This window comes from Phasianus colchicus, chromosome 1, assembly GCF_987193195.1.
Source record: "Phasianus colchicus chromosome 1, bPhaCol1.hap1.1, whole genome shotgun sequence".
NCBI lineage: Eukaryota > Metazoa > Chordata > Aves > Galliformes > Phasianidae > Phasianus > Phasianus colchicus.
In genome coordinates this window covers 157,388,330-157,413,181 of record NC_143436.1, presented here as the reverse complement: position 1 = coordinate 157,413,181, position 24,852 = coordinate 157,388,330, and the positions used below count along the sequence as shown (strand labels likewise).

The 24,852-nt window shown below is 42.6% G+C and overlaps 1 protein-coding gene across 3 annotated transcripts in view; it reads left to right on the top strand.

Annotated features, from left to right (window-relative positions):
* The window catches only part of PIBF1 (progesterone immunomodulatory binding factor 1), a 164,481-nt gene that overhangs the window by 72,844 nt on the left and 66,785 nt on the right, over positions 1-24,852 (top strand). For all 3 annotated transcript variants that reach the window (XM_090130912.1, XM_090130908.1, XM_090130919.1), the window contains one exon: positions 19,937-20,102. In XM_090130912.1, the coding sequence (XP_089987038.1) occupies positions 19,937-20,102 (166 nt within the window). The remainder of the gene's footprint in view (positions 1-19,936; positions 20,103-24,852) is intronic.

Genomic DNA, 24,852 nt, shown 5'->3' with positions numbered 1-24,852 from the left:
CATCAAAACATTCAGTGAAAGGAATGTATGTAAATATGTTGTTGGACAGTTGTGAGCTGAATAATGCTGTGATAAAATAAATGTCCTCCATGTAGAGTACAACTACATGCACGTATTGGCACTTTGATAACTCCCCAAATACTAAATAGCCTAGTAATTAATAATCACCCTGCCTAGAGTCACAAGATTCTGAAAATATTTATACTGACTCAACCAGATATCTGAAGAAAAATACTATATCTGTAAAACCTAATACAGATAACAGTTTCAGAGTCTTTAATTGCTTAATTGTTAACTCTGATCTGTTAATTTTTGCAGTGAAGAACAATGTACTGCAATTAAAAGTGTAGTTAGCAAATACGTCACTTCCCGTGTCACCCCAGCTCTCTTCAGGTTTGTGTAATCAACCACAGTAGCTACTGCAACTGTGCAACTAATCCAGAACCACAAATACGAATAGTGATTAAATACGAATAGTGATTAAATACATATTTTCATGAAGTAATAATAGAATCATAGAATGGCCTGGGTTAAAAAGGACCACAATGATCATCTAGTTTCAACCCCCCTGTTATGTACAGGGTCGCCAACCAGCAGCCCAGGCTGCCCAGAGCCACATCCAGCCCAGCCTTGAATGCCTCCAGGGATGGGGTATTTACCACCTCCTCGAGCAACCTGTTCCAGTATGTCAGCACCCTCTGAGTGAAAAACTTCCTCCTAATATCTAACCTAAACCTCCCCGTCTCAATTTTAAATCATTTCCCCTTGTCCTAACACTATCCACCCATGTAAACAGCTGTTCCCCCTCCTGTTGATATGCTCCTTTCAAGTACTGGGAGGCCACAATGAGGTCTCTCCAAAGCCTTCTCTTCTCCAAGCTAAACAAGCCCAGTTCCCTCAACCTTTCTTCATAGGAAAGGTGCTCCAGTTCTCTAATCATCTTAGTGGCCCTCCTCTGGACCCGCTCCAAGAGTTCCATGTCTTTCTTGTGCTGGGGGCCCCAGGCCTGGACATGGGCAATACTTAGTTTAGGAAGGTAAACTGTTGAATTGTATTGAAGCTTGAAAAAATAATTATGAACAGCAGAAAGAATTATTGAGACAACTCTAAGTGTAGGTTACAAATTTTAAGTTTAGTATTGACTAGTATTAAAAGTTAATACTTTTCTTAGTCTTTTATAGGAACAAAATCAGTGATGTTTCCCTCAGTCAGATCTGTTCTATATTACCCATGTCAAAAACTCTCACAGTTAAACTTCAAATTGATTTGTTTCTATTTCAGTTTGTATGGGAACTGTTGAGTCATGGCCTGAACCACTGATTGATCACCTGAGGCAAGCACTGAGTCAGCCATGGGAGCTCAGGTGAAGGCAATTCACCTGTGTGACCAGAGGGGGTGGAACCTGGCTCCACCTCTCCTAGATTCCATTTAAGGGCTGAGTGCCTCCTAAGGAAGGATCTCTTTTTGGAGATCCCTCTTTTGGTGTTTTCCTGCAAGCCAAGGACACAGGTGAGCATTATCACAGAATGGCCAGGGTTGGAAGGGACATTAGGGATCATGAATCTGCAACCCCCCTGTCATATGCAGGGCCACCAACCTTCACATTTAATACTAGACTATTTTCATTTATTTTTTATTATCTTTTTCCACTGTGATAATCCTTCTAGTTATATGATCTGTAAAATACTAGCCTAACCATGCCACTCTACTGTTCGTGTACTTGTTGATTGTACACTTGGTGAGCCAGGCAGGCCAAATATATTACATATATATATATATATATATAATGTTTTTCCTTTGGAATATCTATAAGTGGGTTAGGGGAAAGAATGCTACCCCCCTAGACAAAACAATCCCTGGACAGCTCCCAGGATTTCTGGGTACACCTTATTATGGATTAGCAACTATAATTGAAAAATGGGGTCCCCTACATGTTATGAAAAATATTTCTCCTTTCCGCATGGTGGACTATTTTCACGGAATAAGCTAAGATATATTGGTTACAAAAGAGCGGTAGCTAGTTGTTTCTACAGCAGCATGGCCACTGTTAGGTGTTTTAAATCAGGCTGAAATCAGAACCAATAACTTAGAAGATGAAAATCAATTATTGCGAGTCCACATAGAATAATTACAGCAAGAATTTAGGATACTGATGGGGAAGAAAACAAGCCTGATTTTTCCAATAGGGCAGGTCTGTAACATTTCAATAGATAATAACAGGCTTCTGAATCAGTGGACCTGGTTGATCCAGAAAATAAAACTTATAAATCGGATCTCAATGCTCCGCTTGCAATGGATCCCTTGGAGGTCCGTCATATAATAACTCAATATATCTCATCAATATATAATATACATCATAATATCAATAACTCAATATACTCATCATATAATAACTCAATAACTATTTGCTGTGGAGATGTGCATCAGAGCAGGTAAGTCTGCGCTGGGCAAGGGATCTGGAGTAAAAGAGACTGACCAAAAAGCTCTCTTTAGTGCTAGTTTGAAGCTAGCAACAGTGCCATGCTCCCACTGGGGAGCTAGCAGTTTGCGGGCAGGATCTTGAATCAGCGGCGGTGAAGCTGGCTTGTTTGCTGCTCAGTTTAACCCCCTGCCCTTAACGTTTGCACCTGCTAATAAGCAGTTCACACCTTCTAATAATCCATAAATAGAGTGAGGGAAACACAGCAAAGCAGGCGAGTAACCTTTGTTTCGGCTTGTTGAGAACAGGGAGGCTAACATGGTTTCCACCAGACTACAAGTTTATTCCAAGACAACTGTGGTGACCCGGACAGAGGGACTGCCCAAAAACGTGGATGTTCAGGTCTCTGGCTGCAGGGACTGCTTGAGCCTGTTGCTATCTGGGGAGGGTGGCAGGGATTCCACCTGCGTGTGGTGTGAGCAGGTGGATGAGTTGATCCAGCTGGTGGTTGAGCTCAAGGAAGAGGTGCAGAGACTTAGGATCATCAGGGAATGTGAGTGGGAGGTAGACTGGTGGAGTGACTTGCTGGCATGTCAGAGGAAAGGGTGCCAGGGAGACACCCTCACAAAAGTGGTGGACCCCCAGCCTCATCGGAGTAGGACAGACCTGACTGATGAGGAGGGTTGGATGAGAGTCCCTACTTGACGCCATGAGAACCCCCTCTGCCTGCCTACCCCACTTCCCCCGATCCCCCTTAGCAACAGGTTTCACATGCTGGAAATTGAAGGTGAGGTGAATGATGAGGTGTTGGAGGATCTGCCTAGGAGGGAGCCTAAGGCGAGGTGGCCACCCCCATGCCTCCAGACTGCCTCTGTCAGGAAAGAAAGAGGGGTGGTCATGGTGGGTGACTCCCTTCTCAGAGGAATGGAGGGCCCCATATGCAGACCAGACCCGAGCTGCCGAGAAGTGTGCTGCCTTCCTGGGGCCTGGATCAGGGACATAAGGAAAATACCAAAGCTGGTGAGGCTCGCTGATTACTTTCCGTTGCTCATAGTTCAGGTGGGCAGTGAGGAAATTGCTCAGACAAGCCTACGGACAACGAAAAGGGATTTCAGGGGTTTAGGGCACTTAGTTCAAGGTGCGGTAGCGCAAGTAATCTTTTGTTCTGTACTGTCAGGGGCAGTGTGGCACTCGGAGCGGGCATGGAAGGTGCAAGCAATGAATAACTGGCTCAGAGGCTGGTGCCGAGCCAGAAACTTTGGGTTCTTTGACCATGGGGTAGTTTACTTGGCCTCTGGCTTGCTGTCCAACCGTGGAACCCACCAGTCTCAAAGGGGGCAGCAAATCCTAGCTCAGGAGCTAGCGGGGCTCATTGATAGAGCTTTAAACTAATTATGATGGGGGAAGGGGACAGTACAGGCCTCACAAGAGATGAGCCTAAGAGAACGATGATTAAGCTGGGGGGGAGGCAAATGACTCGGCTGAAGTGCATCTATACCAATGCACGCAGCATGAGCAACAAGAAGGATGAGTTGGAAGTGATTGTGAGTCAGGTGAATTATGACCTTGCTATTACTGAAACATGGTGGGACCACTCCTATGACTGGAGTGCTGTGATAGATGGCTACGAGCTCTTCAGAAGGGATAGATGAGGAAAGAAGGGTGGTGATGTGGCCCTTTATATTAAAGACTGTTTTGATGTTGAAGAGCTTGAGGTTGCAAATGATAAAGTGGAGTATCTATGGGTGAGAATCAGGAGGAAGGCCTGTAGGGGAGACATCTTGGTTGGGCTCTGTTATAGACAGCCGAATCAGGATGAGGAGATGGACGAGGTGTTCTACGAGCAGCTTGCGGAAGTTGCGTGATCGCCAGCACTCATTCTCGTGGGGGATTTCAACTTCCCTGATATATGTTGGAAATATAATATGGCTCAAAGAAAGCAGTCCAAGAGGTTTCTGGAGCGTGTGGAAGATAGCTTCCTTACACAGCTGGTACAAGAGCCTACCAGGGGTGGTGCCCTGCTAGACCTGCTCTTTGCTAACAGAGAAGGACTGGTAGGTGATGTGAAGGTTGGGGACTGTCTAGGGCAGAGCGACCGTGAAATTGTAGAATTCTCTATTCTTGGAGATGTCAGAAGGGTGACTAGCAAAACTGCTATCTTGAACTTCCAAAGGATGGACTTTGACCTGTTCAGGATGCTTGTAGCTCGGATCCCTTGGGAGTCGCTTCTTAAGGGTAAAGGGGTCCAGGAAGCCTGGATGCTCCTCAAGATGGAAATCTTAAAGGTGCAAAAACAGACTGTCCCTGAATACCGTAAGGTGAGCCGAAGGAGGAGAAGACCGGTGTGGATGAGCTGGAAACTACTGTTGAGACTCAGGAACAAAAAGAGAGTCTATGTCCTCTGGAAGAAGGGACAGGCTACTAGGGGAGATTACAAGGAAGTTGCGAAGGTATGCAGGGAGGAAGTTAGGAAGGCAAAAGCCCAACTTGAACTCAGACTGGCCACTGCAGTAAAGGAGAATAAGAAATCCTTTTACAAATATATCAATTGCAAGAGAAGAACCAAGGATAATCTCTATCGTTTAATTGATGCAGCGGGGAATGTGACCAGGGAAGACAAGGAGAAAGCTGAGGTCCTGAACGCCTTCTTTACATCTGCCTTTAATAGTCAGGCCAGTTATTCTCAGGGCACCTTGTGCCCTGATCTGGAAATCTGGACTGATACGCAGAATATCCCCCTGGAGATTCAGGTGGAGGCAGTTAGGGAGCTCCTCCTCCATCTGGACTGTCAAAAGTCCATGGGACTAGATGGGCTTCATCCTAGGGTGCTGAGGGAATTGGCGGGGGTGATTGCTAAGCTGCTCTTGGCTATTTACCAGTGCTCCTGGATGACTGGAGAGGTTCCAGAAGACTGGAGGCGTGCCAATGTGACTCCCATCTACAAGAAGGGCTGTAAGGAGGATCCAGGGAACTACAGGCCTGTCAGCCTGACATCAGTGCCAGGGAAGGTCATGGAACAAATCCTCCTGGGAAAGATCACACAGCTCGTGCATGGCGTCCAGGGGATCAGGCCCAGCCAGCATGGGTTCATGAAAGGTAGGCTGTGCTTGACCAACCTCATCTCCTTCTACGACTGGGTGACCAGACTGGTAGACAAGGCTGTCGATGTAGTCTACCTAGACTTCAGTAAAGCCTTTGACATGGTCTCTCACAGTATCCTTCTGCGGAAACTGGCTGCTCGTGGCTTGGACAGTTTGACCCTCTGTTGGATAAGGAACTGGCTGGAGGGCCGTGCTCAACAGGTGATGGTCAGTGGAGTTAAGTCCAGCTGACGACCCATTTCCAGTGGTGTCCCCCAGGGGTCGGTACTGGGGCCCATCCTGTTTAATATCTTTACTGACGACTTAGATGAAGGGATTGAGTGTATCGTCAGTAAGTTTGCAGATGACACCAAGTTGGGAGGTGGTGTTGATCTGCCTGAGGGCAGGGAGGCCCTTCAGAGGGATCTAGTGAAGCTGGATCGCTGGGCTGAGGTGAATGGAATGAGATTCAACAAGGCCAAGTGCCGGGTCCTATGCTTTGGCCACAGCAACCCCATGCAGCGCGGTAGGCTTGGGGACGAGTGGCTGGATGATTGGAAGAGGAAAGGGACCTGGGGGTGTTGGTTGATGCTCGGCTGAACATGAGCTGACAGTGTGCCCAGATGGCCAAGAGGGCCAATGGCATCCTGGCCTGCATTAGAAATAGTGTGGCCAGCAGGAGCAGGGAGGTGATCATCCCCCTGTACTCAGCACTGCTGAGGCCGCACCTCGAATATTGTGTTCAGTTTTGGGCCCCTCACTACAAAAAAGACACTGAGGCCCTGGAGCGTGTCCAGAGAAGGGCAATGAAACTGGTGAGGGGTCTGGAGCACAAGTCCTATGAGGAGTGGCTGAGGGAGCTGGGATTGTTTAGTCTGGAGAAGAGGGGGCTCAGGAGAGACCTTATTGCACTCTATAACTGCCTGAGGGGAGGTTGTGATGAAAAAGGGTCTGTCCTCTCAGGCAAATAGCAGGACCTGAGGAAATGGCCAGATGTTGTACCGGGGAGGTTTAGGTTGGACATTACGAGAAACTTTTTCTCTCAGAGGGTGGTCAGACACTGGAATGGCCTGCCCAGGGAGGTGGTGTAGTCACCGTCCCTGGCAGTGTTCAAGGGGCGCCTGATGAGGAGCTATGAGATATGGTTTAGTAGCTTGTGGTAGTAATAGGAATAGGAAGGCGGTTGAACTAGATGATCTTGCAGGTCATTTCCAACCTAGTGATTCTATGATTCAAAACAAAAAAAATACAACATAGACCAGCAGGGGTGCCCACTGATCAGTGACCCCCTACCTAAATCCATCTACATGTGATGGCCTGCCCATATACAGCAATGGAATTAATGGACCAAATATAATGGTTCTGACAGAAGCCCAGAGAAAGTGCGCCAACTTGGCTGTTAAGGTTATGGGATTCAGGGGCAGAAAGTGCTGTGGTCAACAGGCTGGAAATCTCTAAACTCTGCTGTCTGCTATTAGGCAGAGGCTATATGCTGGCATCCACCATATCAATGAAAACTACTCCATAATGCATTGGTTGATGGTGGCATGCCGTATGGTCTGGCCTAATAAATCAGATATACTGTTACATGAGGGCTATGGTCCTCCATGGAGGACCTTCAAAATTACATTCGCGAACTGGGTATAAGAGGTGATGTATGAAGATACGTTTGAAAGCCCAGATATGGTAAGATTCTCAGCAGGTATGAGAGACTTGATCCCGCAACAGGCCCCTTCCCATCTGTATGGGACTCTAATGTCTATACTGAACCTCCCAGTAGCCTCAGAGTCGGTGGTCCAGCTGGTTGCCAATATGGGGGAGACAGAGTGCCTGCAGACCATGCGCAATATTTGAACATTGAAATAGGCAGAATTTCTTCCAGTAACTAAAACTAAGAGACCAACCATACAAACTCCTCAATTGGGACCCATACAGGTATCTCAAAAACAAATGTTTAATAACTTAATCAGGGCTGAGGTACAATCTATGGAAATTGATTGCCAGCCCAATCATGTCCTTCTTCAGCTATGGAAGCAGCTGAAGGATAATTAAAAATTTCAAAATTACCCTAAAAAACCAAGGGTAAGAATTATTGACAGATAACCAATGACAACATGGAACTTAGATTTTATAGTTCCTAGTAGAAAAAAGAAGCCTCCTCAGGTCACTTGGGCCACAATGCCCGAGCCACCAGAGGTAAAAGACATAGCCATAGCACAATTTATGGTGTGACAAGGGATGTTAGTCCCTCTAGGGCCTCCAGATGGGACCAGAGTCCCTAAGTAGAATTGAGGATTTTTTTGGTCCTGGAAGAATATACAAAGGGTTATGGCATTGGTGTGGAAACATCAGTAATTTAAAGAGATCAAACTAAATTCAGTGGTGATAGAGTGATAATGGTGGCTTTGGAAGACAGACCATTCCAGTCACCCAACATGGTTAAAAATGGGGGTTGGGTGTCTCCCACCCCAGAAGTATAAAGTGTCTATTGCCCCAGTCCAAGAGTACATCTTGGGCATAGGTATTTTATGGGGTCTGGTTCTCCAGACAACTGTGGGAGAGAATTCAACAAAAGTGCATTAGTATCCAGGTACAGGCAACATTGAGAGGCCATGTGAAGCATGAGCCTATTTGCCTGTTGAAATCGTGCCAGATTACTAATGTGAGACAGTATAGACTCCCACATGGACAAGATGAAAAGAACGGTGCAGGAATTAGAACAAGTTCGCATTATAAGACCTGCACGTAGCCCATATAATTCCCCCATATGGCCAGTGCGGAAATCAGATGGAACATGGAGAGTGATGGTGGATTATAGAGAATTGAATAAGGTTGCGCTGCCTATTCATGCAGCCATACCCAATAGTGCTTCCATAATGGACACATTGAGTAGGGAGATAAAAACCTACCATTGTGTCCCAGATTTAGCAAATGCATTATTCAGTATTCCAATTGCCGAAGAATCGCAAGACCACTTTGCATTTATATGTGGAGGCAGGCAGTGGATCTTTCAGGTTCCACCAAATGGTTATGTGCATTCACCAACATATTGCCATAATCTAGTGGCATGTGACCTGGCTAATTGGAGAAAACCTGATAATGCTAACTTGTATCATACTGATGATCTCCTATTGACATCTGACTCACTGGAGGCGGTAGGACAGGAAGCAGATTCACTAACTACTTGTCTGCAAGAAAGAGGATGGGCTCCAAATCCTCAAAAGGTGCAAGGTCTGGGCCTGTCCATAAAATTCCTGGGGGTAGCTTGGTCAGGAAAGACAAAGCACTACCCAGTGCTGTCATAGATAAGGTTCAGGCATTCCCAGTCCCTACAGCACCAAAGCAGCTACAATAATTTTTAGGTATATTGGGATACTGGTGTTCCTTCATACCTTATTTAGGACAGCTGCTGAGGCCACTATACAGATTCATGAAGGAAGGGCAACTATGGGACTGAGGGAGAACGGAACAGGCTGCTTTCCAGCAGGCAAAACTGGCAGTTAAACAAGCCCAGGCATTGGATGTATTTGATCTTATCCTCCCAGACGAGTTGGATGTTCATATCACTTAGGATGGCTTTGGCTGGGGCCTGTGGCAATACCAGAGTTCTGTTCAAACCCCCATTGGATTCTGGTCTCAGGTCTGGCGTGGAGCAGAAGAAAGATACAGGATGACTAACAAACAGTTACTGGCTGCCTACTCTGCATTACAGGCAGTAAAGCTGATAACTCAGCTGAAATCACAGGTAAGACCACTCTGCTGATTCAGGGTGGGTGAAAGATCTGACCCACCTTCTTAAGACAGGGGTGGCCCAAGCACAAACAGTGGCACAATGGGTCACCTGTCTCAGCCAAAGGAGTAGGCTGTCTTCATCACCATTAAAAGAAGAACTTCAGAAGATCTAGGCCCAGTGACATATCATAGTGATGCACCAAAAGAAACATTGGTTGCTCCACTAGAGAAACGTCCTGCTCAAGAGGGGCAATAGCCTATCCCTGAAGATGCCTGGTACACAGATGGGTCCAGCAAGGGCAACACGAGCAAGTAGAGAGCGATAGCATACCATCCCTCCTCCGAGACAATCTGGTTTGATGGGGGATGGTCAGAGCAGCCAATAGGCAGAACTGTGAGCTGTGTGGATGGTTTTAACTAAGGAACCTGGTGGTGGTATCCTGAATATCTGTACAGATAGTTGAGCTGTGTACTGGGGGTTCACTCTTTGGATTGCACATTCCTGGTCCACCCAGGAATGGACTATTCACGCCTGCCCAATCTGGGGCAAAGATGTGGTTAGACATATGAATATAGTCAAACACAGGACTATATGTGTCTACCAAGTTTCTGGTCATCAACCCTACAATCACTGGGAAATAATGAAGTCAACACATTGGCCTGAGTTTGATGGATTGAGAATTCACCATCTGAGAACATCACCCATTGGTTACATCAGAAACTATGGCATGCCGGACAAAAGACAGTGTGGGCAGCTGCTAAAGCCTGGGGACTGCCCATACAGCTATCTGACATCACCCGGGGATGCTGAGTGATGCTTGCTTAAAGATGAAACTGAGATGTTGCCTGAAACAACAGCCCACCTTGCTAAAGGGCACAGTCCTCTCCAGCGATGACAGGTTGATTACATTGGGCCCCTCCCTTGGTCTAAGGGGCGAAATGTGCCTTGACCTGCATTGATACTGCAAGTGGGCTTCTGCAGGCCTGTCCAGTACCAAAAGCAAACCAGGCATATACTAGCAAGGCACTTACTGAACTGATGTCAGCCTATGGGACACCTCAAGTCATCAAGAGTTACCAAGGGACTCATTCTGCTGGTGCAGTGACACAACGCTGGGCAGAAGAAAACAACATCGAATGGCGATTCTACCTGCCATATAATCCAATGGGGGCAGGCCTTATTGAACATTACTACAGTATTCTTAAGGTTGCCCTAAAGACAGACTCTCAGACACTGTAGGGGTGGACAAAAAGACTCTGTGAAATCCTGCGGAACTTGAATGAAAGACCCTGAGACAGCAGACCCAGTGCCCTGAAAATGCTGCAGACAACATGGGCCTCCCCACTTAGGATCCAAATTACAGGCACTGATAATCAGGTAAGATCCCAGATTGGCAATGAAAATAATCTTCTGCTCCCTGCCCCTGAGAATTTAGATCCAGGTATCCATAGAATAAAATGGCCTTGGAAGGTGTAGGTAGGACCAAAGTGGTGTGACCTACTTGCACCTTGGGGGAGATTACTGGAAGTGAGAGGCTTGGTAGTCCCTCCAGTAATAGGTACATGGCTTACTGATATTGTGGTCAACACTCCAATCTTCATTGCTAAAGAGACCCCCATCCTTTTCCTATGGCAGATCAGGACACTCCCTTTGGTGCCTGATATAATTATGCAGCTGCAGACATCTGGCCAAAAGGCGTGGTATGGGCAGCTGGGTATTCCCCAGTAGAAGCCGAAGTGTTGACCCAGGATTGGAATATGGCCTGTATCTTGCCCTGGAGGGCAGACCTTCCCTTCCTGGTTCCCCTGAAACATCTCTATGACTCTCCGTGAGTCTTTGAGCCTCTGGGATCACCGGAAGGAACGAAATGCCATCAAAGTGTTCCAGTGTTACTGTGAGATCATGTGCAACACTTGGTGATGATCTACATGGGACCGATGAAGCATAGGACGGACCTGCACTTCATGATCACATGCCTCCAGTAACACAACTGAGCACTGGCCCATGAAAGAGCATGAACTTCCACCTTACACTGATCATTGCTCATCTTAAATTGTGTCAACCTGCATCATGATAGGCAATTGTATAAGCGCCATGATGTGTTGGATCTCTGTATTAGGAAATATTCACCCTCTAGTAAACTTGATCATTTGTTCATGCCGTGAAGAGGTGGAGTGTATGGGAACTGTTAAATCATGGCCTGAACTGATTGAATCACCTGAGGCAAGCACTGAGTCAGCCATGGGAGCACAGGTGAAGGCAATTCACCTGTGTGACCAGAAGGGGTGCAGCCTGGCTCTACCTTTCCTAGACCCCATTTAAGGGCTGACTGCCACTGAGGGATGATCTTTTTCTGGAGATTGCTCCCTTTGGAGTTTTCCTGTAAGCCTACGATATGGGTGAGTATTTTCATTTGTTTTTTTATTATCTCTTTCCACCATGATAATTCTTCTAGTTATACAACCTGTTAAATACTGGCCTAACCGTGCTCCTCTGCTGACTGTATGTTGTTAATTGTACACAGTTAATATACATTATTGATGAATTAGTCTCTTTATTATTATTTGTGTTTTTATTGATTTATTACAGAATTCAGCTTCAACATGGTAGGTCTTGTGAAGACTAAAGCATGAAATATGGGTATTGTTTTAAGTAAGTCATGATTGAAATTCAGAGGGAATTCAAACAGAGAAGTGGACGTAGAAAATGTGACTTAAAATATAACAAGATTTTTATATGTATACTTTTGTGCTCTTTGATTATAATATGTATGCTAAAACAGTGTTGTGGAGAAGAAATCCTTTTCTATCTGTCATTTCAGGGTGAGTTTTTAAGAGGAAGTGTTTATTCATTTGAATGCTGTCATTGTTTAGGTAATGAGTAATGTAATTATGCTTGTTCTGGGGCTTGTACAGTTGTGCTTTCCTCTTCAGTTGAGTATGTTTCTTATAGTTTCAAAATTTGACACTTTTGCCATTTTGTGTGCTGGTACGTATGTGCAAAAGACAGCTTTGTATAATGTGTCAGGGCTGTGCCAGAAGCAATGAAACTTCTCAGTTTCTTCTGACTGCTTTTTGCTAGAGATAGAGTTGGTGGTGTCTGCATCCTGTAGCATGGCTATGTTTCATTTTAGATTGATCTGCTGCATTTAGGACAAGTACTGAAGTTGTTTCCTTTGGTATTTCTGCAACGGGTTCCTGTGAATGCGTTCAGTATCCTTCCTGTTTCAAAAAGAAGAATCTTCTACCTTTATTTGGGGTTATTTTAAGGTTTTAATTAAAGAATCTTATGAGGTAATAATTTCTATTTTGGATTCATAGGCTGAGTATCTTTATGCATACATATCTTGAAATACCTGATCTAGTATATGTTCTCTGACCAACCATGTCTACTGATGTTCTCTATGGTTCAAGTTTATATAGTGTTTCATAGGTTTGGATTTCATCATCACTAGAAGCATAAATAAGAACATAGGGATATACATCTTCACTAAGATATTGCCTAAGCAAAGAGAAAAGCATCTACCATTAGTTGTCCTAAAAATTACCTGGCTTACTCCATTGGCTAATTTCTTTATTTTAAAAAAAAGAGAATAAAAAAAAAAAAAAAAAAGAGGGTATAACTGTGGAATTATATCCCACACCTTAGTACTTATTCGTTTCTTTGCATCCTTTATTTTTGGTTAACACTATTAATACCTTTATACTAATGAAGTTCAATTAGGTTTTATGAATAATTACTATATATTTTTTCATTGAGTGAAATAATAAGAGTAACCTCAATCAAGATGCTAATTGGTTAAACCAAGTATTTGCAGGCTAATACCCAGGCAAGTGACTCTGAGCAAACTAAACATACATCATCAGCAGCATTGAATTAACACAGAACAGCAACCACATCTGCTTTTAATTAGAGAAAAAAAAAAAAAAGACATGATAGGACTTGTTTGTTATACAGTAGCCCAGAAGTAAGCACACACTTTCAGGAAGCGTATATTTGCATTCAGCGTCCTTCAGAACTGAGAGAGCTTCCCAGTGAGGGTTTGTTATGCAGTACTCATGACTGAAATACAACTCCTAAGACTGGGCTGATATAACTGTCAACAGATACACTGCTGGAGCTGTGTTATGGTGCAGGAGAAAATCTTAAGTTTTACAGGATCAGTGACAAATAAAAGGGAGCACAATCGCATGGCTTTGTCAACCAACATGGTTTAACAGATTTATCTCAAATGCATCATCCTTAATGTTCATTCTTTCTCTTTTTGAAGAGATGGAACACTCATCGTGGTAATTAGGACTCTTTAACTGACTTTTCAATTTGGAATTAAGACAGAGTTAACCAGCTAAAGAAGTTAATAACTTCTATAGAAATTTGTGAAGATATGTGTATTCTAGAACCTTACCTTTAACCTTGCTCTTTACCACCCTGCTTTTAACCTTGTTCTTTCTCAGTTGTGTTAGTTTAGGAAGAATATATAGATAAAGCACTCTAAATACTTCATAGGTAAGTAATTCTAGTTTTAGGTGTCCTTAGGCTGCAGGTAATGTAAAACACTTGTTTATCTTGCGAGATCTGCCACTTGGCACTAGGATTTCCTGCAGACTGCGAAATAGTGTGTGGAAGTGTTGCCTCCAGGTAAGGTGTTTCAAGAGAAACAAGGATCAGAGACCAATATATAACTAATGCTTAGAATGCCGCAAAACAGAAAAATCTGCTTTTTTTGAAGCAAGCAGCTTTAAACAAAACTTCTAAGCTTTCTGTCGCTAACAGATTTTATTTAATCGCTTGCAAAAGTACCATATGTTTAATTACTTGATACGAAGCAAGTGTAACATCTGGTGAGAACTTGCATGTTAAATCATGTTTACCCCTCATGTAATTATTACAGTAGACTTACAGTTTATGAAACTAGCCTACATTTCCAGTTACTTGGTGTGAACTCAATTTATGGGAAATTTTTTGTTGCTCAGAAATAAGTCTATCAATTTTTAGTACCAGCGATCAAAAAGAGAATACCGACAATAAGATCTTTTGATTACTTGTATTTGAACTGGTGTTTTATAGTTTATCTCAGGTATGGACAGTGTATATGTGGTCTATTGCATGACTGAATTTAATTTAGACCAATCTAAGCTCCTACTAATCCTTCTGTGACTCCAAGAATAATAATAAACAGCACAGATTTTGTTCATAGAATAATAGAATCTTTTGAGTTGGAATGGACTTTAATTTAAAGGTCCTCTAGTTCAACTCTCCTGTAATGAACAGGGACATCTACAACTAGATCAGGTACTTCATAGTGTGGTCTAGCCTGACCTTGAACGTCTCCAGGGATGAATTGACTGTGCTAAAGAGCATGTCCTCTTCCTTCTTATAGATATCCTTTTGATATTGAAGGGAAGACCTCATTGCAATTTTTCAACTACTGGAATAGTGCTTATAAAGAGAGAATTATTACAATGGTCTGTAGTGACAGGACAAAGAGTAATGGTGGAGGGGTGGCTTGAAGAGCGAGGCCACCTCGGGAATGTTGGGGATATGGTGACCTTGTGAGGATTCAAGATAAACAAGTGGTTGCTGAGTTGTGTCCAATGAGGAGGTTGGCGGGAAAAAATAGGCGGTTCCAGGGAATTCTGCGTTATCCTGGTGACAGGTTTCGCCCGGTGATAGGATACGCACAGTGATAGGTTATGCGCGGACTCGTATAACCAATGGTACGTGGCCAAGGCTACTTGTTGGTGTATATATTGCTGTGTTAACCCATTAAATTTGGACTTAGCTGTTAACTTGTATCGAGTAGTCACTGAGTTCCACAACCTGCTCCCACAATGGTTTCAAATTAAAAGAGGATAAATGTAGGTTACTTATTAGGAAGAAACTCTTTACTCAGAGGGTAGTGAGGCACAGGTTATCCAGAGAAGTGAATGCCCCATCCCTGTAAGTATTTGTCAGGTTGAATGGGGCTTTGGGTGATATAGTCTAGTGGAAGATAGAATCATAGAATCACCAGGGTCAGAAAAGGCCTTTGAAATCATACAGTCCAACCATTCACTTATCACCAATATTTCCCCAGTAAACCATGTCCCTTAGTAAATATCTAAACATTCCTTGAACAGCTCCAGGGACAGTGAGTCAACCACCTCCCTGGGTAGCCCTTCCAGTGCCTGCTGACTCTATCAGAGAAAAAATTCTTTCTTTCTAAGATCCAACCTGAATCTACTGTGGTGCAACTAAAGGCCAGTCCCTCCAGTCCTGTCTCTGCTCATGCAGGAGCAGAGGCCAACCCGCACCTCGCTGCAACCTCCTTTCAGGGAGTTGTAGAGTTCAGTAAGGTCTCTCTTCAGCTGCTTCTTCTCCAGACTAAACAGTCCTACTTCTCTCAGCTTCTCCTTGTAAGGCCTGTGCTCCGGACCCCTCACCAGCTTTGATGCTGTGAAGAAATCCCTGCTCATGACTCAGAGGAATTGGACTCAATGTTTGTTGATCAGCACAAATCATTCTGTGTTTCCCTGATTTTTATGAACTGTGAGAGTGATAGAGGAATAAAAAGAAGACCAACAGTTGGAGAATAAGATTAAAAGATAGGAATGAGAACTGAATGGGCTGGAACAAACATGAAGAGAAAAAACATACCTCAAGCAGAAAGAATGAAAGCAGAATTGGAAAGCATGAGAAATCTGAGTTGGAGCTGCGGCAGAGTAGAAGGACAGGGACATCAGAGTACGTGTTGGGACTGGAAGGAGCAGGATTGCAATAGAAGGAGTTAGGGAGGAAATGTCTGTAGTATTTAGGTTTCTTTGCAGATTTGGCACTGAACCAAAGTACATACTTTTTTTTTTTTTTTTAAAAAAAAAAGGAGAGTATATTGTAATTACTCTAAAGATCTTAGACCTGGAACTGACCCTTCTGTGGAGTAAGGAGCATTTCGCAACTTACAAGTCACTGATTTTTTTTTTCTTTTTTTAAATTCATTTTTTAACTTGAAAATAACATCTCAATTATATCCTAAAGAACCCTGGGTTTCTATAATCATGTTCACAAAGTTAGAAAGGGTTGGTACTGAACTTTGTATAATCCTAGTGGGACTTCCAAAGGAAGATGTATTATTTTATAGAATTTATTTGCTTGTCATTCCTTTTCAATAATGTTCTTACTACTAGAATTTACTACTTGAATGCTTAATTTTACAGATCTCATTGTCTTTCTATGTACTTCACTATTCAATTATAACTACTTTTGAAGAGTACTGATGTACATTCAGATTTTGTCTATGGAGTAGACAATGGTAGAAGTTAACAGTCTATTTCTGTCAGGTATAAACAGTGCTATCTCAGTATATACACAATGCTTGTAAGAAGTTTGTAAAGTTACATGCACATATAGTAAAAACTTTTGAATATGACTATTAGATTGGGCTGTGCTGGATATGTCTTGTAGTTTACCCTGATGAAAAAGTAGTTGGTAATCTTGGCTTTCAGTTGGCTTTCTTTAGATGCACACTATTTGGAGAAGTGTACTTTTTCTCATTGGTTACACTGAAGTCTATTTTGTGATGATTTTAATGTTATATCTTTGCTTAGAAACCATTGTTTAAGTCCCTAACTGAATATTCTTTCTACCTTACACTAAAATTAATAACTTTTATGTCACTCCACTTTAGCAAACTTCAGGCGTTATTGGCTGGTCATCCTGATGGCACAGAAACATAATGAAGTTGAGACATCATTTCAGATGATTCTTGCATGTTTGTTTGTTCTTATCATTAACTCACTTTGTAATTACTTTTTAATTCTCAATCCTTATTCTTTTGTGAAACAAAAACTATACCGTATCAGTTTTACTAAATTTTTTGATGGGGAAAAATCCTGTACACCCACAATAATAGTGGTATTCAAGCATAGGGTGGATTTGTTTTCTGTTGTTTTTCCTGGAGACCATCTAGGTGGATTAAGGAATGTGTTCTGACATCGTGTTTCATGATTATATGTGTACGTGTGCTTCTAGACTTCTGCTGAAATAATAGCCAAGAAGTCAGATGTGCTATTTAGCCAAATAAAAACTCACATGCCAAAGAAACTCTGAAAGCTTTGGTGCAGTGGAGAACTCACTGGTGAGCTCAAAGGTATAGTAAGAAAATCTTATTTGAGGTGTAGAAGGGTAAATCTTTTCTGTTATTAATGGAAGTGTTCTTTTCCATACTACACGCGAAAACAGATGTTATTATTTGTTGACAAAAGAGCATACGAAGTTGTTACATATCATTATTTGTAAGCTGTGCCCTGTCTGTTTCTCAAAAATCACTGCCAATGGAAAGCATGTGATGTTCTTCATAACCTTACCAGTACAAACCATACTATGCCAGTGTATAGTACTTAGAATTTCTAAATAAAATCTTTTTTCTAAAGTCGCTGTTATTTTACTGATAAGCATGGTCAGGAAGCACCTAGTTAATTGAGTGGACTTTGAAAACTGTCAAATGTAGTACACTTTTTTGGAAAGCTTGGTGAGGTATAGGGAAGTATATATAACTTCTGTTTATGCATGTTTCCAGTGCGTATGCTCTCTACAGATCATTAAACCCCAGACTATTTTAAGATCTGAAGCAGTCTACTGGAAAGGATAGCCACTTATTTTCTGTGAAGGCATAACATACACATTTGTTGCTTAAAGTTAATAAATGTGCCTTGTAGATAAATTTCATTTGTGCATTGCATTGCACTGCACATCAGATGGCTAGATGACATGTATCTTTGTGAAGACATGCTCATTTTGGAATGAAATATTCTTCCCAGGGTTGTAAACAACGTGCTTAGCAGAAAAGATTGACTGTCCTGTCTGCAGCTAATCACGTACAAAGTATACAGAATGTAAGCATGCTGAAACTATTTTTGTGTGGTAAAATGAAAATGGGAACATACAGTCAGAGCAATGATGAAATGCTTAAAGTATCAGCCTCAAGCAAAATTGACAGCAGTTGATATCAGATAGATAATGGGCATTTAGCAGTTTTGTATGAGAAGAAATGTCATGCAGCTATTGAACAAGAAAGTTGTTTTAAAAAGGTGATGATGTCTTTATGAGTTTGTGGGCAAAACTTTCACTCTTTCCTCACGCAGCCTGTGTGGGAACAATCTCATTCATGCATTGGACTGTTTATACATACAGAAATGTTTACAGAGGACATCATAGTGACACCTGTTTTTTCTGTTTATTTCAGTGAAAATTACTTCCTTTTTGTATCTTAGAAACATTCCTACATCTGAAATCCTCAGGGAAAATATGACTAATCCCTTTATTTTTGTTAAATGCTCTCAATCTTACCTAAAAATTAGATACTAAATAGGGTAGAATTGTGTTGCAACTGCTATTTGACAAATGGCAGTTGAGAGCAGTAATGGGTTAGAGTGAAGGTTTATCTGGCATTCTAACAATTTCAGTGATTTGTGTGAGAAGTACCATCTTACATTTAATAGTTGTCAAAGGATTTATCTTCTGAGAGTTTGTTCGATCTCTTCCTGTGTGAGTGTTAACTTTGAGTATTCAGAACTTCTTATATAAGAAATTTCACATATTTCATGATAGTCTGTGAAGAATGATACTTGCTTTTCATTCCACATCTGCTAGCTTTATTACATACCTCCTCATTCATCTATTGGAAAATATAGTAAATAATTGATTCTCAGTCTCATTCTCCATGCCATTTAGGCTGTTACAGGCCTCTTAACTCCCATTTTCTTATACCATCTCTTTTCTCTAGCATTCTGGTTTGCTTAATTAACCTATTTCTCATGCTGTCGCTATATTATAGCACAGTGTTGCCAATTGTCAAATATCTTTAATACCCTTCTCTGTTTACATGTTCTACTATATTCTTTGTGAGGTTAGTTATTAGAAATGTGTTCAGCATTCATTATCCAGGTAGCAGTGTGGGATTGTAAAGTGACATGATGATTTCTGTGTGTTCTCTATTCCTTTCACAGCCATTCCCCAAATGTTATTTTTTACCACTGTTTAAAATTTAGTATTCCATTAGAAACCTTTTTGAGGTTGCTTATTAAGCGTAAGGAGTGGAACAACAGATACCTGCTTCTAAGTGGCATATTATTTGTCTGATAGCTTCATTCCTGTTAAAGAATCTTCATACCTGAGTTTGACTGTGGAAATAATAAAGCGTCATGGTCTGGTGTTTCTTTGTCTTTGGTTATGGGAAGAATTAGTGTAGTACATATCCATGATATACCTAAGGGAATGCAGCTTTGATACCGTTGGTGTCTAACACTACTTCTTCTGATCATGTATTACAGTTGGTGGAGAAGATAAGAGGCAACAGCCTCCTTGGTATCTCTCCTGTGTCCTTTAAAGATTACATTGTTAGAGGTATGGAATGTATACATTTCTATACCGAGAAGAAAGTTCTCATTGATGTAATATTTTTAAAAACTGTTTAAATACTGTTAAGGTCATTGTCATTTGATTTTTGCATTACCAATCCACAAATTTAGCAAAGCCATGGACTGAGTTTTCCACCTGTTGTGTTTTGTAGTCATCTATCTAACGGTATTTAGATAGGCAACTGTAAATAGATAACTAATTTGTATTTACCAAACTCTTAAAAATACTCTCAATTTCAGGTATAAATTTCAAAACAGAACTAGCAGGTATTTCGTATTTTTGAATCTCCAAAACTTTTTTTCTTTTTAGGTATAGACAAATGCAGCTTGGCACAGAAAGCAAAGTAGCTGAACTTCTTCACCAAAGTAAGTTAAAGTCCTTTGAAAGTGAACATATTCAACTCATGCAACAAGAAACAGCTAAGAATCTTTCACAGTGCCAAATAGAATGTGAGAAATATCAGAGAAAGCTGGAGGTATGTTATTAATACTTAATGGGGCATTATAAAGTTGTTTTCAATTATAATTTGAAATGAAGAAACTTGGGGGGAAAAAAGCACCGAAGGATGTACATGATTGAGTTAGTATTTCCACCAAATAGTGCCAAAGCAGAACATTATGAAAAAGCTTACCAAGCTATACTGTTTTAGGGAAAACTAAGGAAAGAAGAAAGCAAAGCATTTTCTCATGGTGAGATGTTGAAGACGTGTGTGTTAGGTTAACAGTATCGATCACAGAAATTCTCTCTGCATGTCATATGTTAGCATCTAGATACTTTACTTGGAAAGGATAGGTCCTTATTATGTACCCTTACAGATAAATCCTTTCAGTCTTATAAACTAGCTTGTGTAAACTGCTTATTAATTCCATTTCAGGAAACTAAACAGATAATGTATAGGAAAACGTCTTTTTATTTTATTCTTTCAAGTATGTATTAGAACTTCAATATCAGTGATAAACAAAACAATTTTAGATCAAAAATATGGTGATATGGTGAAATTCTCTTGTACATATATAGACTTCTTGAAAGTATAGACTTTTCTTGGAAGCATATAGACTCTTTAAAGCTCTCTTACATGGTTTAATAACATTAGAATAAAACAAACTGAATTAGTAGAACTTCTATTACTGTTCTTTTTATTATAGGCTTATTACTAGGAGAATTAAGTTCAGGCTCTTTTATAGAAGACATATCCAGAGAAACCCAGTTTGTCATAATTAGATGTTGATATTTGATCTCTGGCTGGTCCTTCAGAATCTATTTGTGCAAGATGAAAAATAAGTTGTTTTTAGTTCTCTTACACACAAGGGTAATAGCTTGCTAGCTCTCTTCAACAGCTCTCCATTCATTAACAGCTGGCAATTAAAACCCTTTTTTATTTAACTCAATCTTTCTAAAATAAGTGGAACAAATGAACGTTTGTTTTTTTTTTTCTGTAGAAGAGCTATTTCTTTTACTTCATTCAGGAGAGCCTGTAAGTATAATTACACACTTACTCAGTACTGTTATATGACTAAAACTTTCGCCTTCATAAATGACCACAGAAAAACAGTTGGAAGTGGACAGCCCTAAGCACTATCCTACCATGGCTACTCTCAGCTCATGACAAGAGCCATCAGCTTATTAGAGGATATCCATACACAAAGAGGAAGTGGAGCAGATTCTGTCCCACTGTAACAGTGGAACAAGATCAAGACCTCGTCATGAAACTGAATTTATATAAGTCCATGGGGCCTGGTGATATCCATCCCAGGGTTCTGAGAGAAATGGCTGATGTGTTGCAGAGCCACTCCATATTTGAAAAATCATGGCTGTCTGGTGAAGTCCCAGGTGACTGGAAAAAGGGAAACGTTACTCCCATTTTTAAAAAAGGAAGAAAGGAAGACCCAGGGAACTACAGGCTGGTGAACCTCACCTATGTGCCTGGGAAGATCGTGAAGCAGATCCTCCTGGTTACCATGTTAAGGCACATACAAGACGAAAAGGTGATTTGAGACATACAGTATGGTTTCACCAAGGGCAGGTCTTGCCTGACCAATCTGATGGCCTTCTATGATGGAGTGACAGCAGTGTGAATAGGGGAAGGGCAATGGATGTCATCTACCTGGACTTCTGCAAAGCCTTTGACATGGTCCCTCGCCACATCCTTCGCTCTAAATTGGGGAGGTATGGATTTGAAGGATTGACTGTTTGATGGATTAGGAATTGGATGCAGCTAAAGGGTTGTGATTAATAGTTCTATGTCAGGGTGGAGGCCAGTCACAAATGATGTTCCTCAGGGGTCTGTCTTGGGACTAGTGCTCTTCAACATCTTAATCAATGACACAGACAATGGCATCAAGTGCACCCTCAGCAAGTTTGTGGATGACACAAAGTTGAGTGGTGCAGTCAATACACTGGAAGGAAGGGAAGCCATTCACAAGGGATCTGGACAGGCTGGAGAAGTGGGCCCATGTGAACCTAATGAGATTCAACAAGGCCAAGTGCAAGGTGTTGCACCTGGGTTGGGGCAATCCCAGGTATTTATACAAACTGGAGGAAGAACCTCTTGAAAGCAGCCCTGTGGAGGACTTGGGGGTCCTAGTGGAGGAGAAGCTGGACATGAGCCAGCAGTGTACACCTGCAGCCCAGAAGGCCAACTATATCCTTGTCTTGCTCCAATTTATAGGAGGGAGAGGAAGTTCTTTTAATATCTGTATACCTGGCGTTAAGAAACAACGGTTCAAATGTTAGTCTGACCAGTTTATTACAGATCTTAATCAGAGAGATGGGGAAGGGGAAGAGGGACACTATTATGAATTAGGGTAATGGGGAAGGGAAGGAGGGTGATAGAAAAGATAGGAAAGAAGAAACAAGGAGTCTATATAGGAAGCAAGAGGGAGATAATCACCACCATGGATCCAGCATGGTTCATAGTTCAGTCATTGATCTTCAGTAGTGGTGAATTGTTGGGCATTGTTGTTCTGTTGATGACAACAGTGACCATGGCGATGATGGCAACTTTTCATTGGTAGTACAAACTAAAGTGGTTGAGTCAGCTTTCCTTGGAGTGGCAGATTCTGGCTCTGGGATCTCAGCAGGAAACTCCATTTTTTCCATCTTCTGGGCCTTGCCAGCAGATAAGAGGGAGCAGGGAGGCACCAACTTGTATCTTGCCTTCACAGGATACAATTACATCATCCACTAGTCTCCCATAGCAAGTTGGAGTTATTTGGTCACAGGCTAGATCTTCCGCCAGTAAACAGTCAGAGCACTATCTTCCAAAGGCAAACAGCTTCAAAGAAATGCTCTCAAACGTAAAATTGTCCACACAGCGATACTGATTGCCACACAGCATCACTCATCACCCATCACTCATCATAGCAGGTGGACGAGCTGCTCAGCCTTGTGGTGGAACAAGGAGGAGGTACAGAGACTTAGGACCATCAGGGAATGTGAGAGGGAGATTGACTGGTGGAGTGACTCGCTGGCTTACCAAAGAGAAGGGTTCCAGGAAAATACCCCCAGAAAGGTAGTGGGCCCCTTGCCCTGTCTCAGTCAGACAAACCTGACTGATGAGGAAGGTTGGAAGAAAGTCCCTACTCGGTGTCACAGGAGATACCCCCGCCTGCCTAGCCCACTTCCCCAGCTCCCTCTAAGCAACAGGTTCCAGTTGCTGGAAGTTGAAGGGGAGGTGAGCGGAGAGGCGAAGGAGGATCTGCCTAGAAGAGAGCCTAGGGCGAGGCGGTCACCCCCATGCCGTGAGACTGCCTCTGACAGAAAAGAAAGAAGGGTGGTTGTGGTGCGTGACTCCCTCCTCAGAGGAACGGAGGGCCCCACGTGCAGACCTGACCCAGTCCGTCAGGAAGTGTGCTGCCTTCCTGGGGCTCGGGTCAGGGACCTAACCAAAAAACTCCCTAAGCTGGTTAGGTCATCAGATTACTTCCCATTGCTCGTAGTTCAGGTGGGCAGTGATGAAATTGCTCAGACGAATCTACGAACTATGAAAAAAGATTTCAGGGGTTTAGGGCGTTTAGTTCAAGGAGTGGGAGCTCAAGTCATCTTCTGCTCTATACCTTCAGGGGGAGCAGTAAGGGACACTGAGCGGGATTGGAAAATATGAGCAATGAATAATTGGCTTGGAGGCTGGTGTCGAGCCAGAAACTTTGGATTCTTTGATCATGGGGTGGTTTATTCAGCCCCTGGCCTGTTGTCTGTCCGTGGAACCCACCAATCTCAAAGGGGGCAGCGAATCCTAGCTCAGGAGCTAGCGGGGCTCATTGATAGAGCTTTAAACTAATTATGATGGGGGAAGGGGACAAACCAGGCCTCACAAGAGATGAGCCTAAGAGAACGATGATTAAGCTGGGGGGGAGGCAGACGACTCGACTGAAGTGTATCTATACCAATGCAGCATGAGCAACAAGAAGGATGAGTTGGAAGTGATTGTGAGTCAGGTGAATTATGACCTTGCTATTACTGAAACATGGTGGGACCACTCCTATGACTGGAGTGCTGTGATAGATGGCTACGAGCTCTTCAGAAGGGATAGATGAGGAAAGAAGGGTGGTGATGTAGCCCTTTATATCAAAGACTGTTTTGATGTTGAAGAGCTTGGGGTTAGTAATGATAGAGTTGAGTGTCTATGGGTAAGGATCAGGGGGAAGGCCTGTAGTGGCAACATCTTGGTGGGGGTCTGCTATAGACGACCTAACCAGGATGAAGAGTTGGATGAAGCTTTCTATGAGCAGCTCGCAGAAGTCACGCGATTGCCAGCACTTGTTCTCATGGGAGACTTCAACTTCTCTGACATATGTTGGAAGTATAATACAGCACAGAGGAAGCAGTCCAAGAGGTTTTTAGAGTGCGTGGAGGATAGCTTCTTTATGCAACTGGTAGGAGAGCCTACCAGGCGTGGTGCCCTGCTAGACCTGATCTTCACTAACAGAGGACTGGTGGGAGAAGTGAAGGTTGGAGACCGTCTTGGGCAGAGCGACCATAGAACTGTAGAATTCTCTATTCTTGGAGGTGTCAAGAGAGTGACCAGCAAAACTACTTTCTTGAACTTCCAGAGGATAGACTTTCATCTGTTCAGGGCGCTTATAGCACGGGTCCCTTGGGAGTCGCTTCTTAAAGGGGTCCAGGAAGCTTGGATGCTCCTCAAGACGGAAATCTTAAAGGTGCAAAAACAGACTGTCCCTGAGTGCTGTAAGGCGAGCTGCAGGGGTAGACGGCCGGTGTGGATG